At 39.2% G+C, this 20,929-nt stretch overlaps 1 protein-coding gene across 1 annotated transcript in view; it reads left to right on the top strand.

The window, feature by feature from the left end:
• chsy1 (chondroitin sulfate synthase 1) overlaps positions 1–20,929 on the top strand; it is a 50,986-nt gene that overhangs the window by 1,069 nt on the left and 28,988 nt on the right. The window contains exon 2 of the mRNA XM_087783368.1: positions 7,974–8,469. Within this exon, the coding sequence (XP_087639494.1) occupies positions 7,974–8,469 (496 nt within the window). The remainder of the gene's footprint in view (positions 1–7,973; positions 8,470–20,929) is intronic.

Below are 20,929 nucleotides of genomic sequence, written 5' to 3'. Positions count from 1 at the left end.
ATTTTTTTATTTTTCATAATGAAGCAATATTTCCTGTAAATACAGCCTATTTTATTTAATAATAATGTATATTTTTTATTTATAAGCCACCTCTCTTAAAACACAAGGGTATTGCAACTTTTATTGCCAGTTTTTTTAAGTGCAACATATGGTTTTTTTGTGTCAGTACAGAATACAACTCATAAAACCAGCAAGACAGATTTACATCTATAAGATAAAGCAATATGTTTACAGTATTTCCATCTTGGTATCTTTATAATATACTGAATATTTCCATTTTTATTTGTTGTAATGAAGCAATATTTCCTGTAAATCCAGCCTATATTATTTAATAATAATGTATCTTTTTATTTATAAGACACCTCTCTTAAAACACAAGGGTATTGCAACTTTTATTGCCAGTTTTTTTAAGTGCAACATATGTTTTTTTGTGTCAGTAAAGAATAAAACTCATAAAACAAGCAAGACAGATTTACATCTATAAGATAAAGCAATATATTTACAGTATTTCCATCTTGGTATCTTTATAATATACTGAATATTTCCATTTTTATTTGTTGTAATGAAGCAATATTTCCTGTAAATCCAGCCTATATTATTTAATAATAATGTATCTTTTTATTTATAAGACACCTCTCTTAAAACACAAGGGCAACATTTATTGCCAGTTTTTTTTAAATGCAACATATGTTTTTTTTATGGTGCTGTCAGTACAGAATACAAACAATAAAACACACTAAACAAGCAAGACAGATTTACATCTATAAGATAAAGCAATATATTTACAGTGTTTCCATCTTGGTATCTTATAGAATAACCTGAATATTTATATTTCAAAGATCCTGTGAATCCGGCCTGCAATATATCATTAAATAATGTTTTTTTTTATTATTATTATTTATTTATAAGGCGCCTTTCGGAACACAACGACATACCTATTTAAAAACCCGAGTAAAAAATACTTATTTTTTTACCTGACATAGGATTTTTGTGGTGTCAGTACAGAATAAAAGAATGAAAAAAAAAAAACGCACAACATAAGCAACACAAACTTGGCTCTATATGTTAAACCAATGTATTTACAGTATTTCCATCTTGATATCTTTTATAATAAACTGAATATTTCAATTTGATTATAAAGAAGATCCAATAATTCCATCTTATTTTACTTCCCAGTCTGTTGAAGTTTTTTCTCACCACAGACCAGGATTATGTCAGTATTTTATTCACGGACCAACCTTTAGATAGAAACGCTAAAAATAAATCTTATAGAGTTTGTGTTTCACTAGTTTAAAGGTTAATTTCTTTCAATATTCTTAACTTAAACATGCGTTTTGACGTGTCAAGCTACTCTGAAGGAAAATACCTTCTTTATTTTATTAAAACAAAACCAATTGAAAGTAATAAATAAATCAATAATCGGTGACAGAAAGCATCAGAAAGGTACCGGTCCTCGGGGGTACTGGACCCTCATGATGCGGTTGGTTGAGCAGAATAGAGACCAGTGTTTGTGGTCAGCATGGATCAGATCTTTCTACCAGAGATGATCGTTTCCTACTTAAGTCAATGTTCAAGTCCTTATAATTTAATTTGTGATCAATATTCGATCCTTTTATTCACAAATTATTCTTTACACATTTGGTATCTTTATAATAAACTGAATAATTCTGGTTTTATAGTGAAGCAATTTTACAAAGACCCTGTATTTCCATCTTACTTCATCGAGATTCCTTCTTTTATTAGTTTTTCTTTCCAGCCTGTTAACCCCGGTTGACCCTCGAGCGGATCCTTACGACTTCCAGGGTAATGGAGCAGTCGGATGTATGATGTATTGAGTGATGAATCACCGCTCGGACACTGTTATCTCGCTAAACTAGAATTCCATCATTAGACTCCTGCTGGATGAGTTTACTTCCAGCTTTTTTCAAAATCAATACGATTCTCCTATATTTATGGACGATCATATAGAATATGTTTCACTGCTGCAAGTTTATTTTTTTCAGAAAGATAATTGCATTTATTGATTGTCATTTGTGAAGCGACTTTTCTAGACCAGGGTCACAAAGCGCTTTAACGCAAACACAATACACAGTTAAAATAAATGCTTTAAAAAGGTCATAGGAAAAACACAAATAAGAATGTCTTCAGATGTTTCTTGAAGGAGTTAGTAGATCATCAAACACAAAGATGGTTCCAAAGCTTAGGAGCAACAGTCTGGAAGGACTTCTCTCCTCTGGTCCTGAACCGTGTTCAGGAACCATCAGTAGATTCTGATCCACAGACCTCAGAGCCCGAGCTGGGGTGTAAGTCTGGATCAGATCACTGATGGAAGGTCTGACCATGAATAGATCTGAAAGTAATAACCAGAATTTTAAAGTTGATCCTGAAAGAAACTGGCAGCCAGTGAAGAGATTTAAAGATCGGAGAAATGTGAGTTCTTCTACTAGAGCGGCTCAGAATTCTGGCTGCAGAGTTTAAATTGGTACAAATCAGTACCTGTACATTCAAACTTGTATTGCCGCAGTGGTGTAATGGTTAGCGTCTGTCTTGACCCGTCTCCAGAAATGGGTATGTTTTGCTCCTGGTGTCTCGCTGTATATGTTCCCTTCAGCCTCTCCAGTTTCTTCCCCTGAAACGACCCCTTGAAGGCATTGCGCTGAATGTAAACATGGAATGATCGAGTACGAATTCCTGTAAGATGAAAAAAGTAGTGTCTCAACAATCGAGACTGGCTGCGTATACAAGTCAACGACGGTCCTCCGACATCCTCTTAATGTAAGACTTAAGTTCTGGAAATTCAATCTGGCGGCTCGATCCCACCTAATGGAAGGACCAGCTCTATAGACTCAAATTATGGTTTCTGTGTGAGCGAACCATTTGATGTCGGTCAAACTTTATTCTCAATGTATTATATAAACCTGACATTCTTATTTCCAACCATATTCAGGTCTGTACCCTATAATTTAAAGACTTTTATTAGTGTAACTTGAACTTAGCTTTGAATCATTTATCTTTCTTTGAACTATCGACGGAGCCTTCACGGTTTCATGTGGTTGAAGGTCCCGCCACACGTTCTCTGTATTAGACATTAGACTTGAGTCGTTCAGATCGTGACGGGTCACAAGTGAGTCTCTCCCGACTTCCAGTAGATTATTACTAGAAGATAACGCCCCCTTTATTCTTTATCTTAAGATGATGTGCTTTTTGAATTATCTTTCGTTTATTCCCTTCGTGATGTCATGGGGAGGTAAAGCCTTCTCCGGTAGAGACGAGGAATCAAACTGGTCAAATTATTGCACCACTGACATGAGAAACTTTAATTTATTTCTAAAATAAATTTTGCTTTAATTAAGTTTAATATCGTTTTGTGACGTACAGTCCGATTAATGGGGTCTAGTCAAGCTACGCAGTGTGTTTGTTAACTCAAGCTCTTGGAGAACATCTCCGTAATTGATAAAAAAAGTACCAAGGACCAGAGATGCTTCAAGCTAGGTGACCTTCTTCCTGAAAGTCTTCTGGACTTTCGACTCCACACGGAGCCGGAGCCTCCAGTTTAAATCCCTTATTATTTTCGCCGTGTGGACCTTTTGTCTGCCAAGCAAGAGCTTCTCAGATCTGTTGTGATATTTCGACAACACAACCATCTCATTGTTTTCGTGATCACGATTTGTTGACACCGGTTTAAATATGTCAGCGAGACCGTCCAAGTGTGCGGAGCAACCGCGCTCTTGTTACGCAATGATGACGTTGTGGAAAAACCGTCGCTGATTTTTTTTCACTTGCAGGAATCTTTTAATGGCACTCCAGGGTTGGAGTCGAGCCCAAATCTTCTTCCGAAACTCGGATGCCAACAGTTCCATTGATGTTGCAGCAGAAGATTTTTTGTTTTTTTTCTGTCTCGTGAAAGCTTTTCCCTCAAGGGTGTTCACTTCCAATGAGGAGATGTCTGGATTGTAGACAACTCTCAGGAACCATTTAATTTCACAAAGAGCCCATATGAAAGCTGATTTAATGTCTGTCACTCAGGCTTTACAAGGAGCTCCTAAACAGAGATTCAGGATTTGTGTTTGTGAGGAACATTTTGGATTCCTACATAAAAAAAAACCCTGGGATCCGACCTCTGTAGAAATTGTATTTAATTTTTGTACTTTGAGTCACTAACCAACGCTCATGGATGTGTAGCTAAATCGGTAGCTTCTCCCTTTGGCTCAGCTCTATCCTAATCATGTCAGGATTGGGTTACCCTAGCTTTCTCTAGTAGAAGAACTCACATTTCTCCGATCCTTAAAACTCTTCACTGGCTGCCAGTTTCTTTCAGGATCAACTTTTTAAATTTTGGTTCTTACTTTCAGATCTATTCATGGTCAGACCTTCCATCAGTGATCTAATCCAGACTTACACCCCAGCTCGGGCTCTGAGGTCTGTGGATCAGAATCTACTGATGGTTCCACGCACACGGTTCAGGACCAGAGGAGAGAAATCTTTTCAGGCTGTTGCTCCTAAGCTTTGGAACCATCTTCCTCTCTCTTTGCGCTTGATGGATCTACTGACTCCTTCAAGAAACATCTTAAGACGTTTTTATTTGTTCAGGCTTTTCCTTGATTTTCTGGAACTCCTGTTGTGTTATCAATTTTATCTTGATCTTTAAAGTATATACTTTGTTGAGGGTCTGGAAAAGCGCTATATAAATGAAAATTACTTACTTACTTACTTCTCAATGGGATAAATATTTGCAGAGATCCTACGTCTGTTCTTGTTGCACCCAATTTTGTACTTTATACCATTTAATCCATTAGAATCATTGACAACAACGTAACTTGCTTCCATGAGTGTCGCCAACAACAATCAGGAATTCCGCCCAAGGTCGAACCTCTCAAGATAATAACTGGTCTTGGAAAAAAAAAATGGAAGCCTTGATGAAGAGAGGGGGTCCTTGAATGGCAGCCTTGACGGTGTCGGGCCTGATAATGTTGATGCCGTCTGACGTTGTGAACAACCAGAAGCTATTTTGAAACGCTAAATGCGACAGCGTTGTCTTCATTTCATTTAATATTTTTGCTTTAATTTCCGTGGCAACTACACATAATTGACTCAATATTAATGTTTTCAATTCATTTTTTTTTTCTTTTTTCATACTTTTGAGCACAAATGAAACGGTCGATAACTTAACCCCAGTCTAAAGAAGCCTCTATCGACCTGCTGCATGTGTTGTGTTTGCCCTTTTCATCAAACCATTAAAGAGAAAACAAATTACATTATACTTTAGCCAAATTAATGGAATTCTACCTGACCTTTAGGCATTCAGGTGTGTGTTGTTTCACTCCAAACTTCATCATGATGCTCATAACGCTTCCAAGTAAGTCCACTTGTTGATGCTTGTTTCTAAAGCTTGATTTGGATGCTTCTCAAAATAATAAAATAATATCATAGTACAATACAGCTTTTTGAAGCGATGACACAAACGAGCAGTTTTTAATTCGAGAACACAAAACTCATCTGGCCACCGCGTGTTATATTTAGTCTTCCTTCTGAAGCTTCAGCCGAGAGACGGTTATAAATAATAACAAAGACGTCGACTGTTCTTCATGTCTGTGAAGCACACACTGTCGGCAGATCATAAATATCGTCAGCGGCTTCGGTTAATGATGCGTCTCTCGGCGCTTCTACCGTACGCTTGCATGCATACGGTGCGTCCAGAGGTTTAACTCATCACTCTGTGAAAATGATACGTAGGAGGTACACTGTTGCAATATGTCGCTTTTGTGCGAAGAAAAGGATGAGTCAGCAGATGGAGGTTGGGAAAACTTGTTAGTAGATGTTGCAGATAATGATTAAAATCAAACATGCAACAGCTTGAACCCCTTGAAGCCTGATTTTAGTTATTCCAGCCACATATTTTAGCATCTGCCACACATGTTTTTTTTTCCAGTCAAAGGTTCGTGGGAATATGTTCGACAGCACGGCTGATGACATAAAGGAGACAATTAGGGAAAAACATTACTAATAGTAACTCATTTGTTTGTCCTAATTTGATAGAAAATGATCAGTTGCCAACAGTTTTTTCAGCTCTTAACCCTTTGGCTCAGACGGTGTCTAAAAGGAAGCGTCAGGGATGATGATCAGTCTTATTAAATCTGAGTCTCTCGATAGGATGTATACAATGTTTAGACGTATGGAAATATTGGATTTCTTTTGCTTTTGCATGAGTTTGAGAATCGGATTATCAGAAGTAGAAGCGAGACAATGTGAGCCTGAGGACAAATCATCACTGTTTTCTAAAGAAATGATCCACCTCACTCCATAAAATGTCAAAAGAAATATAAAATATATAAAAATATAAAAAATTTGACCTGGTTTTTCAAAATAATCCCTTTCGAAAAGTAGTTGTTTGGTGGATCGACCTCCAACTGGTCCACTTTGTGGCTCTTTATTGATATTTTACCTTTTATCCCACAAATGTTTTTCAAAGAAAAAAATGGACCTTGGTAACAATGACCTTTTTTATTTTGTTTGTTGTAGTTCTTTATAAGAGCAGTGGTTGTTCATAAGGAAATAAGCCCAAAATGTTATAATGAAATTTCAATGTCAAGGCATAACAAATATGTAACGGGGTTTACATTTATGAATATTAAGAAAATGTTTCTGCTATTTTTTTTTTTTTTGTGTGCTGAAATGCTGATATGACGATCTTTCAGAGATGAAATCAGTGGTAGCTAATGATGATTTCCTCAAACGTTCTTGAATTTGGTTCCTTTAGATCACACGGATACAATAAACATTCTAAAGCCTTTTTTATTTTATTTTTCGGCTGCATAGCTGCTTTCCCTCTAAAGTTTCACGTTTTAAAAGATCAAAGTATTGCTCAGTTTATTTTTAGCCCGATTTAGATCATATCATTACCTTCATCTTTATTTGGTCCTGCTTTCTTTTTATTAAAATGACCATTTGGTTATTCAGTTAAAAGCGACAGATTCCACTGAGCTCCAAAGTCGCTGTATGTACTGTCATGAATATTCTACTGACAAAAAGTGTGTATTTTTCTCTTCTATGAATCACGTCTTTGTCTCTTGTGCTTGTTATCACAGAGGTAAACATTAGAAACACGGCTCATATGTAACGACTTGTATGTTATGTTTTGTCATCTACTCGTATTCCCTGTTTTCAATGTGCCTGAACAAACACCATTACATCAGTGACACAGACTATGGACCGATCGTTTTTTTTTAAATAAACACTGTTTGTTCAAGGGTTTACCTACAGTGATAACATGTGTGCGCAGGATTAAAATGTAAATGTACATGTGAATTAATCAAATATTGATTCTACCCTTTAAGTCAAATGAATCCATGGTTAGGGTTACCGTTTTCTCGACACTTGCGTACGTATATAACTCTCTAAAATACACATTTTTGACTTGGTTTCCCTTTCATTTCTGTCTCCCTACAATCTGACACAAAAATCCCATTGTTTAGGAGAACATTACCAGACCATTGTGGACTCCTAACAAGACCGTAGAGAAGTCCAACTAGTGAATCGTGAATCAAGGGTGAAGTCTTGAGAGAGTGTAGGTCAGGGGTGGGTCACATTATATACTGTGATTGACGTGATGGCCTGTCAATCCAAAAGAGAGGAGCGAAGAGCTAAAATATGGTAGAAAAAACAATTACGATGAACCTTACTATGGCAAAAAATATTTACAAACCCTTTGTGTAAAAGAAACTGTTAGAAAAATGACCTTTTTGTCTAAATATGACAACAATATTTTCTCCATTTATTTTGAGGGGCATAAAAACAGAATAAAATGGTTAGCTGTCAAAAAAAAGGGGTTCCATGTTCTACTCTACCTCTTGAGAGCTGCATAAATACAGTTAAAGGGTTGTTTTAGGGCGAGTTCCACGGTCCCCTACGGTACTGTTTACCCTCCTGACTCTTGTGTTCATAGAAGTTTAATGTGGATTGTCTGTCTCTTGCAGGACGTGGGCTCAGACGATACCGGGTCGCGTGGAGTTCTTCTCCAGCGAGGGCTCCGACACGTCCATACCCATTCCGATCGTGGCTCTGCCCAATGTGGACGACTCGTACCCCCCGCAGAAGAAGTCGTTCATGATGCTCAAGTACATGCACGATCACTACCTCGACAAGTACGAGTGGTTCATGCGGGCCGACGACGACGTCTACATCAAGAGCGAGAGGCTGGAGGGCTTCCTTCGCAGCCTCAACAGCAGCGAGGCCATCTTCCTCGGGCAGACGGGCATGGGGGCCCGGGACGAGCTGGGCAAGCTGGCCCTGGAGCCGGGGGAGAACTTCTGCATGGGCGGGCCTGGAGTCATCATGAGCCGCGAGGTCCTCCGAAGGATGGTGCCGCACATCCGGGAGTGTCTTCAGGAGATGTACACCACGCATGAGGACGTGGAGGTCGGCCGCTGTGTCAGGAGGTTCGCCGGCGTTCAGTGTGTCTGGTCTTATGAGGTGAGTCTTTTCTAAGTGTCTACCATAGATGGTTTATCGAGAAGCAGCGTTGTGTACTTTGTTTTTGGTGACCTGCCAGTAGTACCAGTCATTACGACCAGGAATGTTAGTGGCCAATTGGCAATGACGATGTAGTCAAATAAACACAGTAAACAGACGTAATTATAATCTGGAATTTAAAGTAGATCGTTGCTACATCTCATTGTTTTTAATCACTTCGTGGCCATTTTGCAGGGTTACTGGCTGACATTTAAATGGAGACTCCGTGTTTGATTTGATGGTTCGGGCTTGAATGTGAAGAGAAAATGTGTCATTCGTCTTGAAGACACTGATGACAAAAACAAGTTGTTGTTGTTCTGTTTGCCCAAACATTTAAAGTGATGGTTCACCCATAATTTTCTTCTCGCCCTCATGTCGACTAAGGGTTGGGATTATTTTTAGATGTCTCGTTTTCTTCGTCTAAAAAAGACACTTAAAAACATCCAAATACCTCCATGGTGCTCGTCTGTAACGTCCCACTTGTAATTGAAGAACATTTAAACAGTTCTATGTGAGTAAATATCATGCAAGTTCCCAGTTCAGACGGTAGACAATGAGGGTTTGCATGGTCTGCAAGAAGGACATTACAGATGAGAAGTATATAGATATCTGGACATTTTTAAGTGAGTCTAACTCCAAAATGAGTAGGATTATTCTGGGAATAATCTCAAACCCCTAGTTGACATGAGGTGAAATTTGAATTTTGGATGAGGTTTGAACCAGAAACGGACACATTTTCTAAATGATAAAACGACACCATAGATGTCCATGTTTCTTAATGGCCTCGGTGTGTTTATCCCGGTAGCACAATTCACTCCATGATTCTCAAAGAGGCTTTCGTGTCACCGAAAGTTTAATGCCTACGAGTCTGCAGTGGCGGTGCAGGGGTGACCAGTGTCACTCTGGACTTGAGGCGGGAGCGCTAAAGAGACCACCGTGCTGTGCCCCATTGAATTTTCTGGTGTTTTGTTGTCGTTTATTTGGGTCTTTTGTGCCATAGAAGGCATCTAAAAGATAAAATGAAACTTGAGTTCAGGTGGAAAAAAAGGATTTTTTATGATCACCCTGTCAAGCTGATTCAGTTCGGTCGCTCTGATTTGCAATAACCCCTTTTATGAATGTCAACAAATTTGAATTGGAGCCATTGACAGTTTACAAGTGCTAATGATAATATTGTTATTAAAAAAAAACACAGTGACAGTGATCCACTGGGATAGAATATCAAGCAAAAACAAAGTATGAATCATTTGTGCCAAAACAAGTGCCTTTGGTCATGATTAATAACTTTTTTAAGATGAAGTTTACACGAGTTATGACTCGTATATCTTGTTGGTTTTGTTGAACAGCTGTAATTTTTTTTTTTTTTCACCTTAAAATCAATTCCTTTTGCTTAACAAAATCCTCACCTGACAAGAATGGAAATACCCATCTCCCCTCGATACTGCCCCATTCTCCTGACCTGTCAGCTCCTTGGATTGATCCTTGTTGACTGACTTGTTCTGAAGTGACTCGGGAAGTGTTGAACTTTGGTCACACTCGGGTCCTCTGGTCTAAAGAGGGATCAGTTTACAAAGGAAATTCCACAGGCGGACCTGGCTACTCTGTTGTATGTTATTTACTCAGTATTATTGCAAACTATCGTGGGTATGGTACGCTATTATTCCACCGGCTGACTCGGTTATGTATACATAAGTCACCATTGCACAAATCAATGTCATTGTTCGCACAAGTGTTGCTGTGATGCAGAAACTATTTCAAGTATTACATATTGTTTAGCAGTTCACATCGAGGACTAAGAATGGGGTTTCATGGCTGAGTGCTTCTGGATCTCGGTCGTCATCACGCTGACTTGTTGGAGCTTGTCTGTAATGAGAAATTGATCAATACAGCATAAAAAAGTAGGCCGACAGAGTGGCCTCATGCTGAGTCAGAGTTGACGTCATCAGAGGAGAACGTATGGTAATGCAGCGGGTTCTCCAAGTCTGGACTTGTCATCTCCTTCTCCTGTCACAGACCTGCTGTGTTCACATGAACTCGGACCATACGGAAGTGGATCTCGTCTAAAACGGTTTCAAGTACTGGACGTGTCAGATGATGGCGTGTTGTTCCCCAAATCCCTAAATCTTCTTCGTGGTGTATGTTCTTTAAATAAGTCTTTAAAGAATCTTTTTAGATTTCTATTTTCTTTGGTTAATTCCTCTCTTTAATCCATAAAGCTGTTTACTATCAATGTTTTGGCATTTGTTCTTAAAGTAATAATTCACCCAAAATTCAAATGTCAAGTTTCTACTCACCCTCATGTCGACTAAGGGTTGGGATTATTTTCAGAGTAATCTCTTTTTTAGAGTTATAGACAAAAAATGGTTGTTCATTTTAATGGGAATTTAAAGTAGATTGTTGCTACATCTGATTGTTTTTAATCACTTTGGCTGACATTTACGTGGAGAATCTGTGTTTGATTTGCTGGTTCAGGCTTGAATGTTAACGGAAAATGTGTCATTCGTCTTGAAGACACTGATGACAAAAACAAGTTGTTGTTGTTCTATTCGCCCCAAACATTTAAAGTGATGGTTCACCCATAATTTTCTACAAGCCCTCACGTCGACTCAGAGTTGGGATTATTTTATAGATTAATCAGTTTCTTTTTAGAGTTATCGACAAAAAATGTTTGTTCATTTTAATGTAGCGACTGGGGCTCAGTTGTCTTCATCTTCGTCCAAAAAGACACTTAAAAACATCCAAATACCTCCATAATGCTCGATTGTAACGTCCATCTTGGATTGAAGTCTCAACATGAGAAATGTTCTACATTAAAAGTGTCAATGCTCATGGAAGATTTACGCTGATGTTCTGGGATCTTTAGCTGAAAACGACCTTAAAATATAGACTTTTTAAAGTGTTTTTTCTGAACAATTCCTCAATCCAAGAGGGACGTTACAGTCGAGCAGTATGGAGGTATTTTGATGTTTTTAAGTGTCTTTTTGGACGAAGATGAAGACGAAGACAACTGAGCTCCAGTCGCTATATTCAAATAAATATTTTTTGTCTATAACTCTAATAAGAAACAGATTATAATCCTTAGTCGACGTGAGGGTGAGTAGAAAATGAATGAAGTTTCAATTTTGGGTGAACTATAACTTTTAAATACCATATGATCTAGATTGGATTAAGTTTGAACGAGCCCGAGATATGTAAAGGTGATGCCAGTTTAGTTTGCGTCGCGTGTTTTTAAAGACGCCGAGATGTGTGTTTTTGGACGAGTGATCTGAAACCTACGAAGACCAGAGTGAGTTGGACGAGCATCAGTGTTTTAACATCGTGCCTGCATCTTACGCGATCCTTCTCCCAGGAGTCCCCCGGACCGAGAAATATGAACATGAAATGATAATGGTGTTGTGAGATTTTTGGCACATCCAAGGCAGCCTGGGACGACTGACAGGCCTCTGCTAATAAGAGTTTGTTTCCATGGTAGCCGTGTCCCAGTGCAGTGATGAAGAGGCTTTATGGAGAAAATTGTCTGCTCTCGACACACGAGCGCTCGACGGAGCCTATATATAGAAGTCCAGATGGGTTCTTCTGGTTCTGTGATTATAGATTGGTGAGTGAGGAGCACATGGGTGGACGGTGATGCCTTCGACAAGAAATCATAGCTTCTGTGTTGATTTGACTTTTTTTTTCTTCCCTCGAGGCAGTTTTTATGTGGCACTGTTGATTATATTTCGGTCAGTAGGCCAGCGGTGCTGGACAGCGCAGGTACAACACACTGTATTTAAGAGGATGAGCAGCACTAATGCAATAAATAATAATCACTGACTGAGTCTGCTGCAGCTGGATGTTCACACACGGTCTCCTCCGTGAAGCTTCATACACGGAGAGGGTTTAATCCACTTTAAGTCGAGCCGGTCGGTGCGTGATGACTTCATGTAATGGTAATGATGACTAGTACTGCAGACCTCTGCCAAGCAGCTCATATTGTGATTCTCACCTGATGTTGTATTCTTAGAATCCCTGAACCTGCTTGAGACCACCAAGTTGAAACTGGGGCTACAGGATGCAGATCCGTGTTCCTGAAGATCTACATGTAACGTTTCCAGATATCAAGTTTGACACAACTTTTTATAAATATGATATAATTGTGTGTTAAGGCTGGACTGCTGGTTTTAGGTTTCAGTAGCAACTAATGCGTTTGTGTTATATAGTTCTTGGACCTTCTATTGTACTCCTCAGTGTGTAGTATTGTGTGGTTGTGAGACTCTGCTGTGATTGGTCAAGCAATGAGGTTTGTCACCGCGTATCATCAATCCCGGAAGTCTCCACATCCAAGGGACTCGCTGTATAAACAAAGCAGGAGTGATTGTCAGCTGTCTGTAGGAGTGAAGCCAGTTATTACATAATAATGGACTCTCGTAACTTCTCATTCGTCAAGATTTCAGAGCAACTTTATAAAGTAATGAGTTGAAAACATGGTCATGATGAGGAACTTACTGTGTCTTGGAGATGAAAACTTTTCAACATTTGAAACAATATTTCTACAGGATTTTCCTTTTTAATCCTTTATCTCACAATCTTGCTGGCTGACCTGACGTTAGTAGGACTTTATTATTTAATTTGTGTATCTCTACTGTTGTCCTCTACATCGACCCCGACATCTTTCTCATTTAACATCAGACCAGACCTTGAGTGCTGAGATGAATGTTATGTGCGGTTTTCACATCTTGCTTTTTCTTTCTGCTGCTCCTGCAGTTCTGAACATGGTGTGAAAAGAGAAACAAAACATGATGACGATACTCGGAGCCACATCTGTTGGCCAATATCTGAAGAAACCGACAACTATGACTCAGCTATTTAGTATGAATTTTATCAATGGTTAGATTTCCAATGAATTTTTAATTTATGTTCCTGCAATTTTTTTATCTCTCTTCTCTAGCCCAGATTAGGTTGTTCAGCCTTTAAATATCATCTTTTATATGTGTGTTGGTTGGCTATTAGACGTGCTAAAGAAGTCTAGCATACGTACCAATGATGGCGCACTAATAAATAAATGTTATCATGTAAACAATAGTGTATCATCAGGATAGTCTGGACACATACTGAGTGCTAGTGTGTCTTCTACATCCACACAAGTGTGTTCTGCCCTCAGTTGACTATTTGTTCATTCTCTTTCTGTGATGATCTCAACTGGACTTCTTTGTTCCTCTTCGGTCCATCACACGGGATATTAATGACTCGTGCTTTCAGCGTGGTGCCCAAATTGAAGTCACATGGAAGCGAATGAAAGAATGCAGTGGAGTGAGTCAAAAGAAAAAATTGTCACCACAGATCTTCACAAAGTTCTTTTTTTTTGGCTTCTGTTCGCATGTTCTGGGCTGCTCGAAGCAGACCTCTCTCATGTCGGTGGAAGCCGTTCATGCTTGGTTCATGCACAGGAAGTCATCCGCCCACACTTCACTCAGCATTGCCTCAACATGCTTCTGTCTCTCAAGTTTTTTTTCTTGCTCTCTCCCCGGAACACATGCTCACACTATCTGCCTCACGTCCTCGGCTATCAATGACCTGACCTTGTTTGAAGCTGGTTGTTGGACTAGATACCGGCTATCGATTCCGCTACTTAAAATAAAGCGATTGTATTCAAGACACTTGGAAGCACATTCACTAAAGGTTGTCAAAACAAGTTCAAATGCGTGGTTTTGCCCCATTTAACATTATTTTTTGCTCTAGAAATAACCATTTCTTACTTACTTACTTGCTTCAATTCAGTTGTAACATTTAGTTTTCCCACACGGCTATGGAAGTTCTAGAAATATTCCCGCGTATTATTTTAGAATTAAATAATTGTAATGAATAATCAAGTAATTGATAAAGAAACGCTGAAGCATCAAGTGCAATACTAGACTAAAATCTCTGTGATTAAACAAATATTCAAGGTATCATTTAACATTGTAGCAGGAAACGTGAAAACGAAAAAAAGTGTCTTAAAATGCTGCACTGAAGTTGGCTACTGCAATAATCGAATGTGTTGCAAACCTACTTGTACATTCTATTCCTCCGAGTAATAGTAACTGCAAATTAAACCTTTCAGCAAATCTGCTCTGTGTATATGATGCAAGCACGCTTCCCATCCATGATGTCATGTTGTGCAACGATTTAAAATGCATATAAACAACATGAATACATTTCAGAATTATCGTAAAATGATCTTTTAAGCATTTAAGCTTTGAAAAGCATAGGATATTGTAGTGATTGATTTGTTGATATAAAAAAAACAACCTGATGTGATGCAATGTTAATATTGACGTACATGGTTTAAGTTTATTTAAACCCTATTTAAATTTTTCCTTTCAACATTTTGTCTCCGTCCACAAGGACTATTTCTGTAGCCTCCCTTAAGGTGAGCTTGAACACGGTCGCCGAATTTGATTTACTGATGGATCGCCATTTGTCTTTTAACGCTCAGACATCTTGGCATGCGGTGACTTTTTCCAGACATCCTGTAGTCGCCTCCCAACGTGTGTGTCATCTCTGTCTCCTGCTTTAGCATCGCACTTGAATTAGGCACTGTGTGCAAACCAACATTTACAGTCGATGGAGGTAGAAAATAAACTGCAGCGGCTGGCCAGGTTGCAGCTCAGCAGCATCAGTGTGTGGCGGAGCAACTATGCTGTGGGAGACTCTAATGAGAATATAGGAATTCCTAGCAGCTTTTTTTAAAACGCTTTAAAGAAAAAAAAAATCCTGTGGGTGGGTTTTATTGGATTAGTCTTTTAAAGTGATAATTTGCCCATTCACTCATTTTCTACTCACCCTCATGTGGACTCAGGGTTGGGTTATTTTCAGAGTAATCTGTTCTTTTTAAAAAATTAAAGACAAATTTTTGTTCATTTTAATGTAGTGACTGGAGCTCAGTTGTCTTCGTCCAAAAAGACACTTAAAAACATCCAAATACCTCCATCCTGCTCGTCTGTAATGTCCCTCTTGTATTAAGTAAGTAAGTCATTTTTATTTATATAGTGCTTTTCCAGACCAGGGTCACAAAGCGCTTAAACAATCAAAACAATATTCAATAAAGTATATACTTTAAAGGGAAAGATAATACTGATAACACAACAGGAGTTCCAGAAAATCAAGGAAAAGCCTGAACAAATAAAAACGTATTAAGATGTTTATGTAATGAACATTATATTAGAAAAAATGTTAAGTCTATATTTTAAACTTGTTTTTAGCAGAACATCCAAGGCTATCGGCGAAAGTCTTGCACACTGACACACTCTTGCTCATTTCAATGTGTTTAAATGAGGATAAACCTGTAGCTGGAACTGATAAATCTGGAGCTTCCATTTTAAGCACCCAAAATACTGATGTATACTTGGTTTTTTCGGAACAACACTTCTCATGTCGAGGCTTCAATCCAAGATGGACGTTACAGACGAGCAGTATGAAGGTATTTGGATGTTTTTAAGTGTCTTTTTGGACAAAGACAACTGAGCTCCAGTCGCTACATTAAAATGAACAAACTTTTTTGTCTATAACTCTAAAAAGAACAGATTTCTCTGGAAATAATCCCAACTCTCAGTCGACACGAGTGTGACGCTTTAAATTCAAGTTTTGCTCCAATTCTTTTTGCAGACCAGACATAAGGTCCCATTCGATTTCATACGTCAGTTTGGAGTCACCGTTTCAATGGAGCGTTCAGAACTCAGTATATACAGAAGCAATGTCTGCCGCCTACACTGGCCCGTGTTGGATCTTTCACCCGAGCATCCAGTCACCTCCTGATCTTCAGGGACAAACGTCAGGCTTCTGAACAAGTTGTGAATTTGTTGAAGACAGATTTTCCAAATCTGCAATTCAGCTCTCCATTATTTTCACACGATCGCCCTTTGCTGCGCTCCACCCATGCACCTCTATAAACACACACTCTCTGTCACCCCGCATGTTGTCAGTCAAAGCATCGGGGTGATACGGCAGGTTTCTGACTCGCTCAAGTACTCTCAAGTAAACACAGTGTGTGTGTGTGATTGGCCTGCCTACTGCTGGGTCGCTCCCATTACCTCAGAACATAATCACAGTTGTGCACGTTACAATTATAAAGTGTTTTTTGTTTTCCTGCTTAAATGATATGCAACAGTGGTTAGTCTTTTCCTTACAAGTATGCTTCTGTTTTCCCCCTTTTATAGCTCAAAGCTACTGGACTATGAAGGCTTTTGGGAAGATGTTTCACCTCTCATCCATGGGGCTTCTTCACTTACAAAATAGCTGGTCTAAGAAGCGAGTAGAGCCTCTTTGATAAGGGTCGCCCTTGCTTTGGAATCCATTGAACTTCTACTTCTTGTTATCTATTGACTATATACGCAGGAGAAAGAGCTTGTTCGACTGAGGCTGAGGACACTTTGGTCAGATTGCCGTCTCTCGGCTACTGCTATCACTTCTGTATGTTGCCATTTAAAATCAAATCAAACCCAAAAAGAACAAGAAAGATGTTGATGATAAGTATCCAAGACAACAGTTGAACCAGTTTGAACATTTCAATACAGCGAGAATTCTGAGACGTTCTAGTAGAAGAACTCACATTTCTCTGATCCTTAAATCTCTTCACTGGCTGCCAGTTTCTTTCAGGATCAACTTTAAAATTCTGATACTTTCAGATCTATTCATGGTCAGACCTTCCATCACTGATCTGATCCAGACTTAAACCCCAGCTCAGGCTCTGAGATCTAGGTGGTCTCAAGAAATTTTCATTTGAGCTTTTCCTTAATGTTCTGAGACTCCTGTGTTGTTCTCTGTGTTATCTTGATCTTTAAAGTATATATTTTTATTGAGATTTGTTTTGATTGTTTTAGCGCTTTGGTCTGGAAAAGCGCTATATAAATATAATTACTTACTTACATTTTTGATATTGTAAGATTGACGTGTTACTTCAAAGACGTGAGAATTTAAGGAACGACGGCTCTTAATGAAGCTGCTTCCAGTTATATTTTGGCATTTTAAGAACATCATCCTGTAAGGATTCCGAAAGGCTGTCAAAAGACGGCGTTTGTACAAGTTTGTGTAACCTCACTCTCTGACCCTGGGCGAGGATTACCAGCACCAGTTGACCTTGTGCTTCAGGAGATCAGAGGTCAGAGACTCACTGTGGCCCAGTGACCTGCTTACTGTTTGTAGTGATCGTGTCCTTAAGATGATCAGCAGAGGGATATTATCACCAGCTACTTCCCACATCGGACCAGATCGGACCCTGAACAGGCTCCCACCAAACAAACGGAAGTCACAAGAGTCTTTTTTCTTTTTTTTGTGGGGAGCAACAAGTCTACTTCCTAATCCCGGTTTCTCGCGAGTGGCCCTCGCTCGGCAGCCAAAGCGGTGGCCGACACTCGGCTCTTGCCAACAACGGCACCATTGTAGGCCCTCCTCGCTTCCTCTTTCTCCTGCAGGCCTGACCGCCTCCCTTCCATCTCAATTTGTAGCATTTAATTAGACTCTCGTTCACAGCCAGCTGCGCACGGATTCATATCTAATCTGATAAATGTGGTGGCGAGTCTGCTTCCTTTGGAAAATCACAGAGTGAAGGAAGTTTTTCCTCGCAGCCCTCGGATCAGACAAATGTGATGCAGCAGCGGCAGTGAACTCGCTCGTCTGGTGTCGTCTGATCGTCGCAACATGATTGGTGTGGAAAATGTGTGCCATGATACAAGCCTCTCATTAGATTCTCTGGTCTTGATGATAGTGTTGTTCGCGCTTCTGCGTCTGCTCTGACAGATTTTATGATGTTTGACACTTTAATCCGACTGTATCTGCTGTTTTTGCCGTTGCTTCTACTTTTATGAAAAGCTGTTTTGTCTTCACGCAGTCCCAGGACCGGTGTGTAGTATCTACAGTAATGTGTCTTTCTAAGAGACTCCTTAAGCCTCTTTTCCACTTGCCACTTCTACTCAGTTCTCGGTAGTCTTCTTTCCACCTGGGATTTCCTGGACGGAGCAGAGTCATGCCACAGTGAATCTAGAAGTGACTGGTCTTCTTCTTCTGTGATGGATGACGCAGGAGGAAGCTGTGATGTCACCTGTGAATCCTGAAAACGGACTCGAACAAAGAGCTTTTCACTCGCGAGTAGGGTTGTCGCAATACCAACGTTTCAGTAGTCGATACCAATACTAGTCTATTTCTTTTACACTTTGATGGTCTCCGGTATGAAAATGCCTTTATTTTGTTAGTACACAACTTTATTTAATAAAGAAAACTAACGATCAGTCATTTCAAATTCAAACATTGTTTATCAGCCTTCAAGTATCATAACAGTTTTGATCTTATAATAAAATCAACAAATATTATACGTTGTAGTGTAACAGTGTTGATGAGTAGCCTTGAAGTATAAAATTAACTATAGTTTTTATAATTTCTCTGCCTTTCAAATAGTTCTGATTGCTCCTGATGGTAGACTTGGCGCAGGTGTGCAGCCTACTCCCATCAGTATGTGTGAATGGCTGTCAAAAGCACTACCGAATTTCCCCTCGCGGGACTAATAAGGGATTCTAAAAAAAAAAAAAAAGTTCTGTGACTCTCCTGCTCCCAGTCAGTGTCATCCAACTTTTACTGTTAAGGAAAAAGACAAATAAAGTTTTCTTTCGAATAACACCAGCTCAGCAACCCACAGAAAGCATTTGATAATGTTACATTACATTATCGTCACATTAAGTTAAAAGAATGTACTGTATCAGAAACGTGCACGTCTGCAGTGAGTGAACATTAAAGTGTTTGTTATATTGAACTGAAATGTACTCGCCTTCAACCCTTTAAACAAGTCAGGATGTCTTTCAAGTGTTTGAAGTTTTGGAAACTAAAGAAGGAAACACTTTGACAGAGACACGTTTGAAGGTTTTTGATGGTTAAAAAACACTTCACCTTCACCTGACTGTGACTGGCAGGTTTAATAATAAGACGAGATGTTTTGTTTTCACTCGAAATAAAAGAAGCCATCGCAGAGGTTATTCTTCGTGTATACTTCCCTCATTGGTTCCGCCAAGAACTTCTGTATTCAGTACCAAACACGGCTGGTATCGTTTGATTTACCTTTACCTGCTGGTACCGGATTGATGCCAAAGTATCAGTTCTTGTGACAACCCTACCTGTGAGTGTAAACGACTCTGGATTTCTGCGAGTGATGTCGAGTGGTAAAGACTAAAGCTAGGTTCGAGTTGGAGCAGGTTTTGTGATCAACACTGTGTTGACGTTTCATTGAAGTTATCTGTTGGTCTCAAGTCAAGACATGGTATAAAAGTAAACCAAGATATTTAAAGGACATGTCCCGACTTACTAACTGATGTGCTTTGTGTTCCACCATTAGGACGGTCATTGAGCTCAGGTGTTCGCAGCCATCATTGTGTCTGGTCGTTCTTTAAAAAGCTACTCTCCACACCAGTCCCCGGGGCCAAGATGACTTGGCCAAACTCCTCCGCAATGTCCGCCCACTGCCAGTTTTTCTTTCATTACACCACCTCTTTTTCTTCTCTGGCTCTCTTTACTATCTCTGCCAAGACTTCTGAAGCAGATGGCTGGCATTTACTCTCTCCTTTTTCACCGAGATGTCATTTGGGTTTTTTTTTTTATGCAACAAGGAGGGGTTTAGTAACCGATGGGAAGATTTGAAGAGGTGGCTTCATTTTGTGGGGTGAGCATGGCATGACTGGTGTAATCTTGAGATACCTCAGTAATGGAGTCAATTCTCTTCCTTTTAATTTTAAAAACGCTTATGTTGCTTTTCAAATTTCTTTTCCCCCCATTTATGGCTCAGCCACTTAAATTCATTGCCTTGTGTTTTTGATGATGCGAGTGTTTAAACTGAGCCAAGGCACGGATTATAAAGGCTTGGAATAAGAAGAAAACCGACAAACGAGTAAAGGGTATTTGTTGAAAGAAGACAAACGCAGAGATCATTTAGAAAGATTGAACCTCCAAGAATGAAAAGACACAATATCACACAGTTTAGAATACTTCAAAATCTGAATAACTGCACATTTTACAGTATTTAATATCCAAAATATGTATTCTTTAAAGAAGACAAATGAGGCAATGTAAGGGGTATTCTTCAACCAAACAATACATCAAAATGTTTATCTTTTCTTTCAACATTACATTTCTTTTTCAAATGATGCTTTCATACATCCCATTTTTCTAGACCTTTTGACCAAAAACCTTTTTACCGAAAAAGGCTTACTAAGCTGTAGAGGAATGACCCACTTAGAATGTTCCACATAAGCTGATAAACTGGAATAAATTCAATTATGGTTATGAATGGGAAGTAGCATTTACTGGTGTGTTTAGAATATCAGGGTTTGTGCTACTGTGCATAACAGAGTCGGCGTCAGCTGTCCAGCCGTGCTCTCCAGCTCATTGCGAGCAGATGTTGCAGATGTAGATACATAATTGAAAC

The sequence above is a fragment of the Callionymus lyra genome, chromosome 2 (genome assembly GCF_982586985.1).
Source record: "Callionymus lyra chromosome 2, fCalLyr1.hap1.1, whole genome shotgun sequence".
NCBI lineage: Eukaryota > Metazoa > Chordata > Actinopteri > Syngnathiformes > Callionymidae > Callionymus > Callionymus lyra.
The sequence above is the reverse complement of the archived record's forward strand: the minus strand, read 5'-3'. Positions and strand labels throughout refer to the sequence as shown.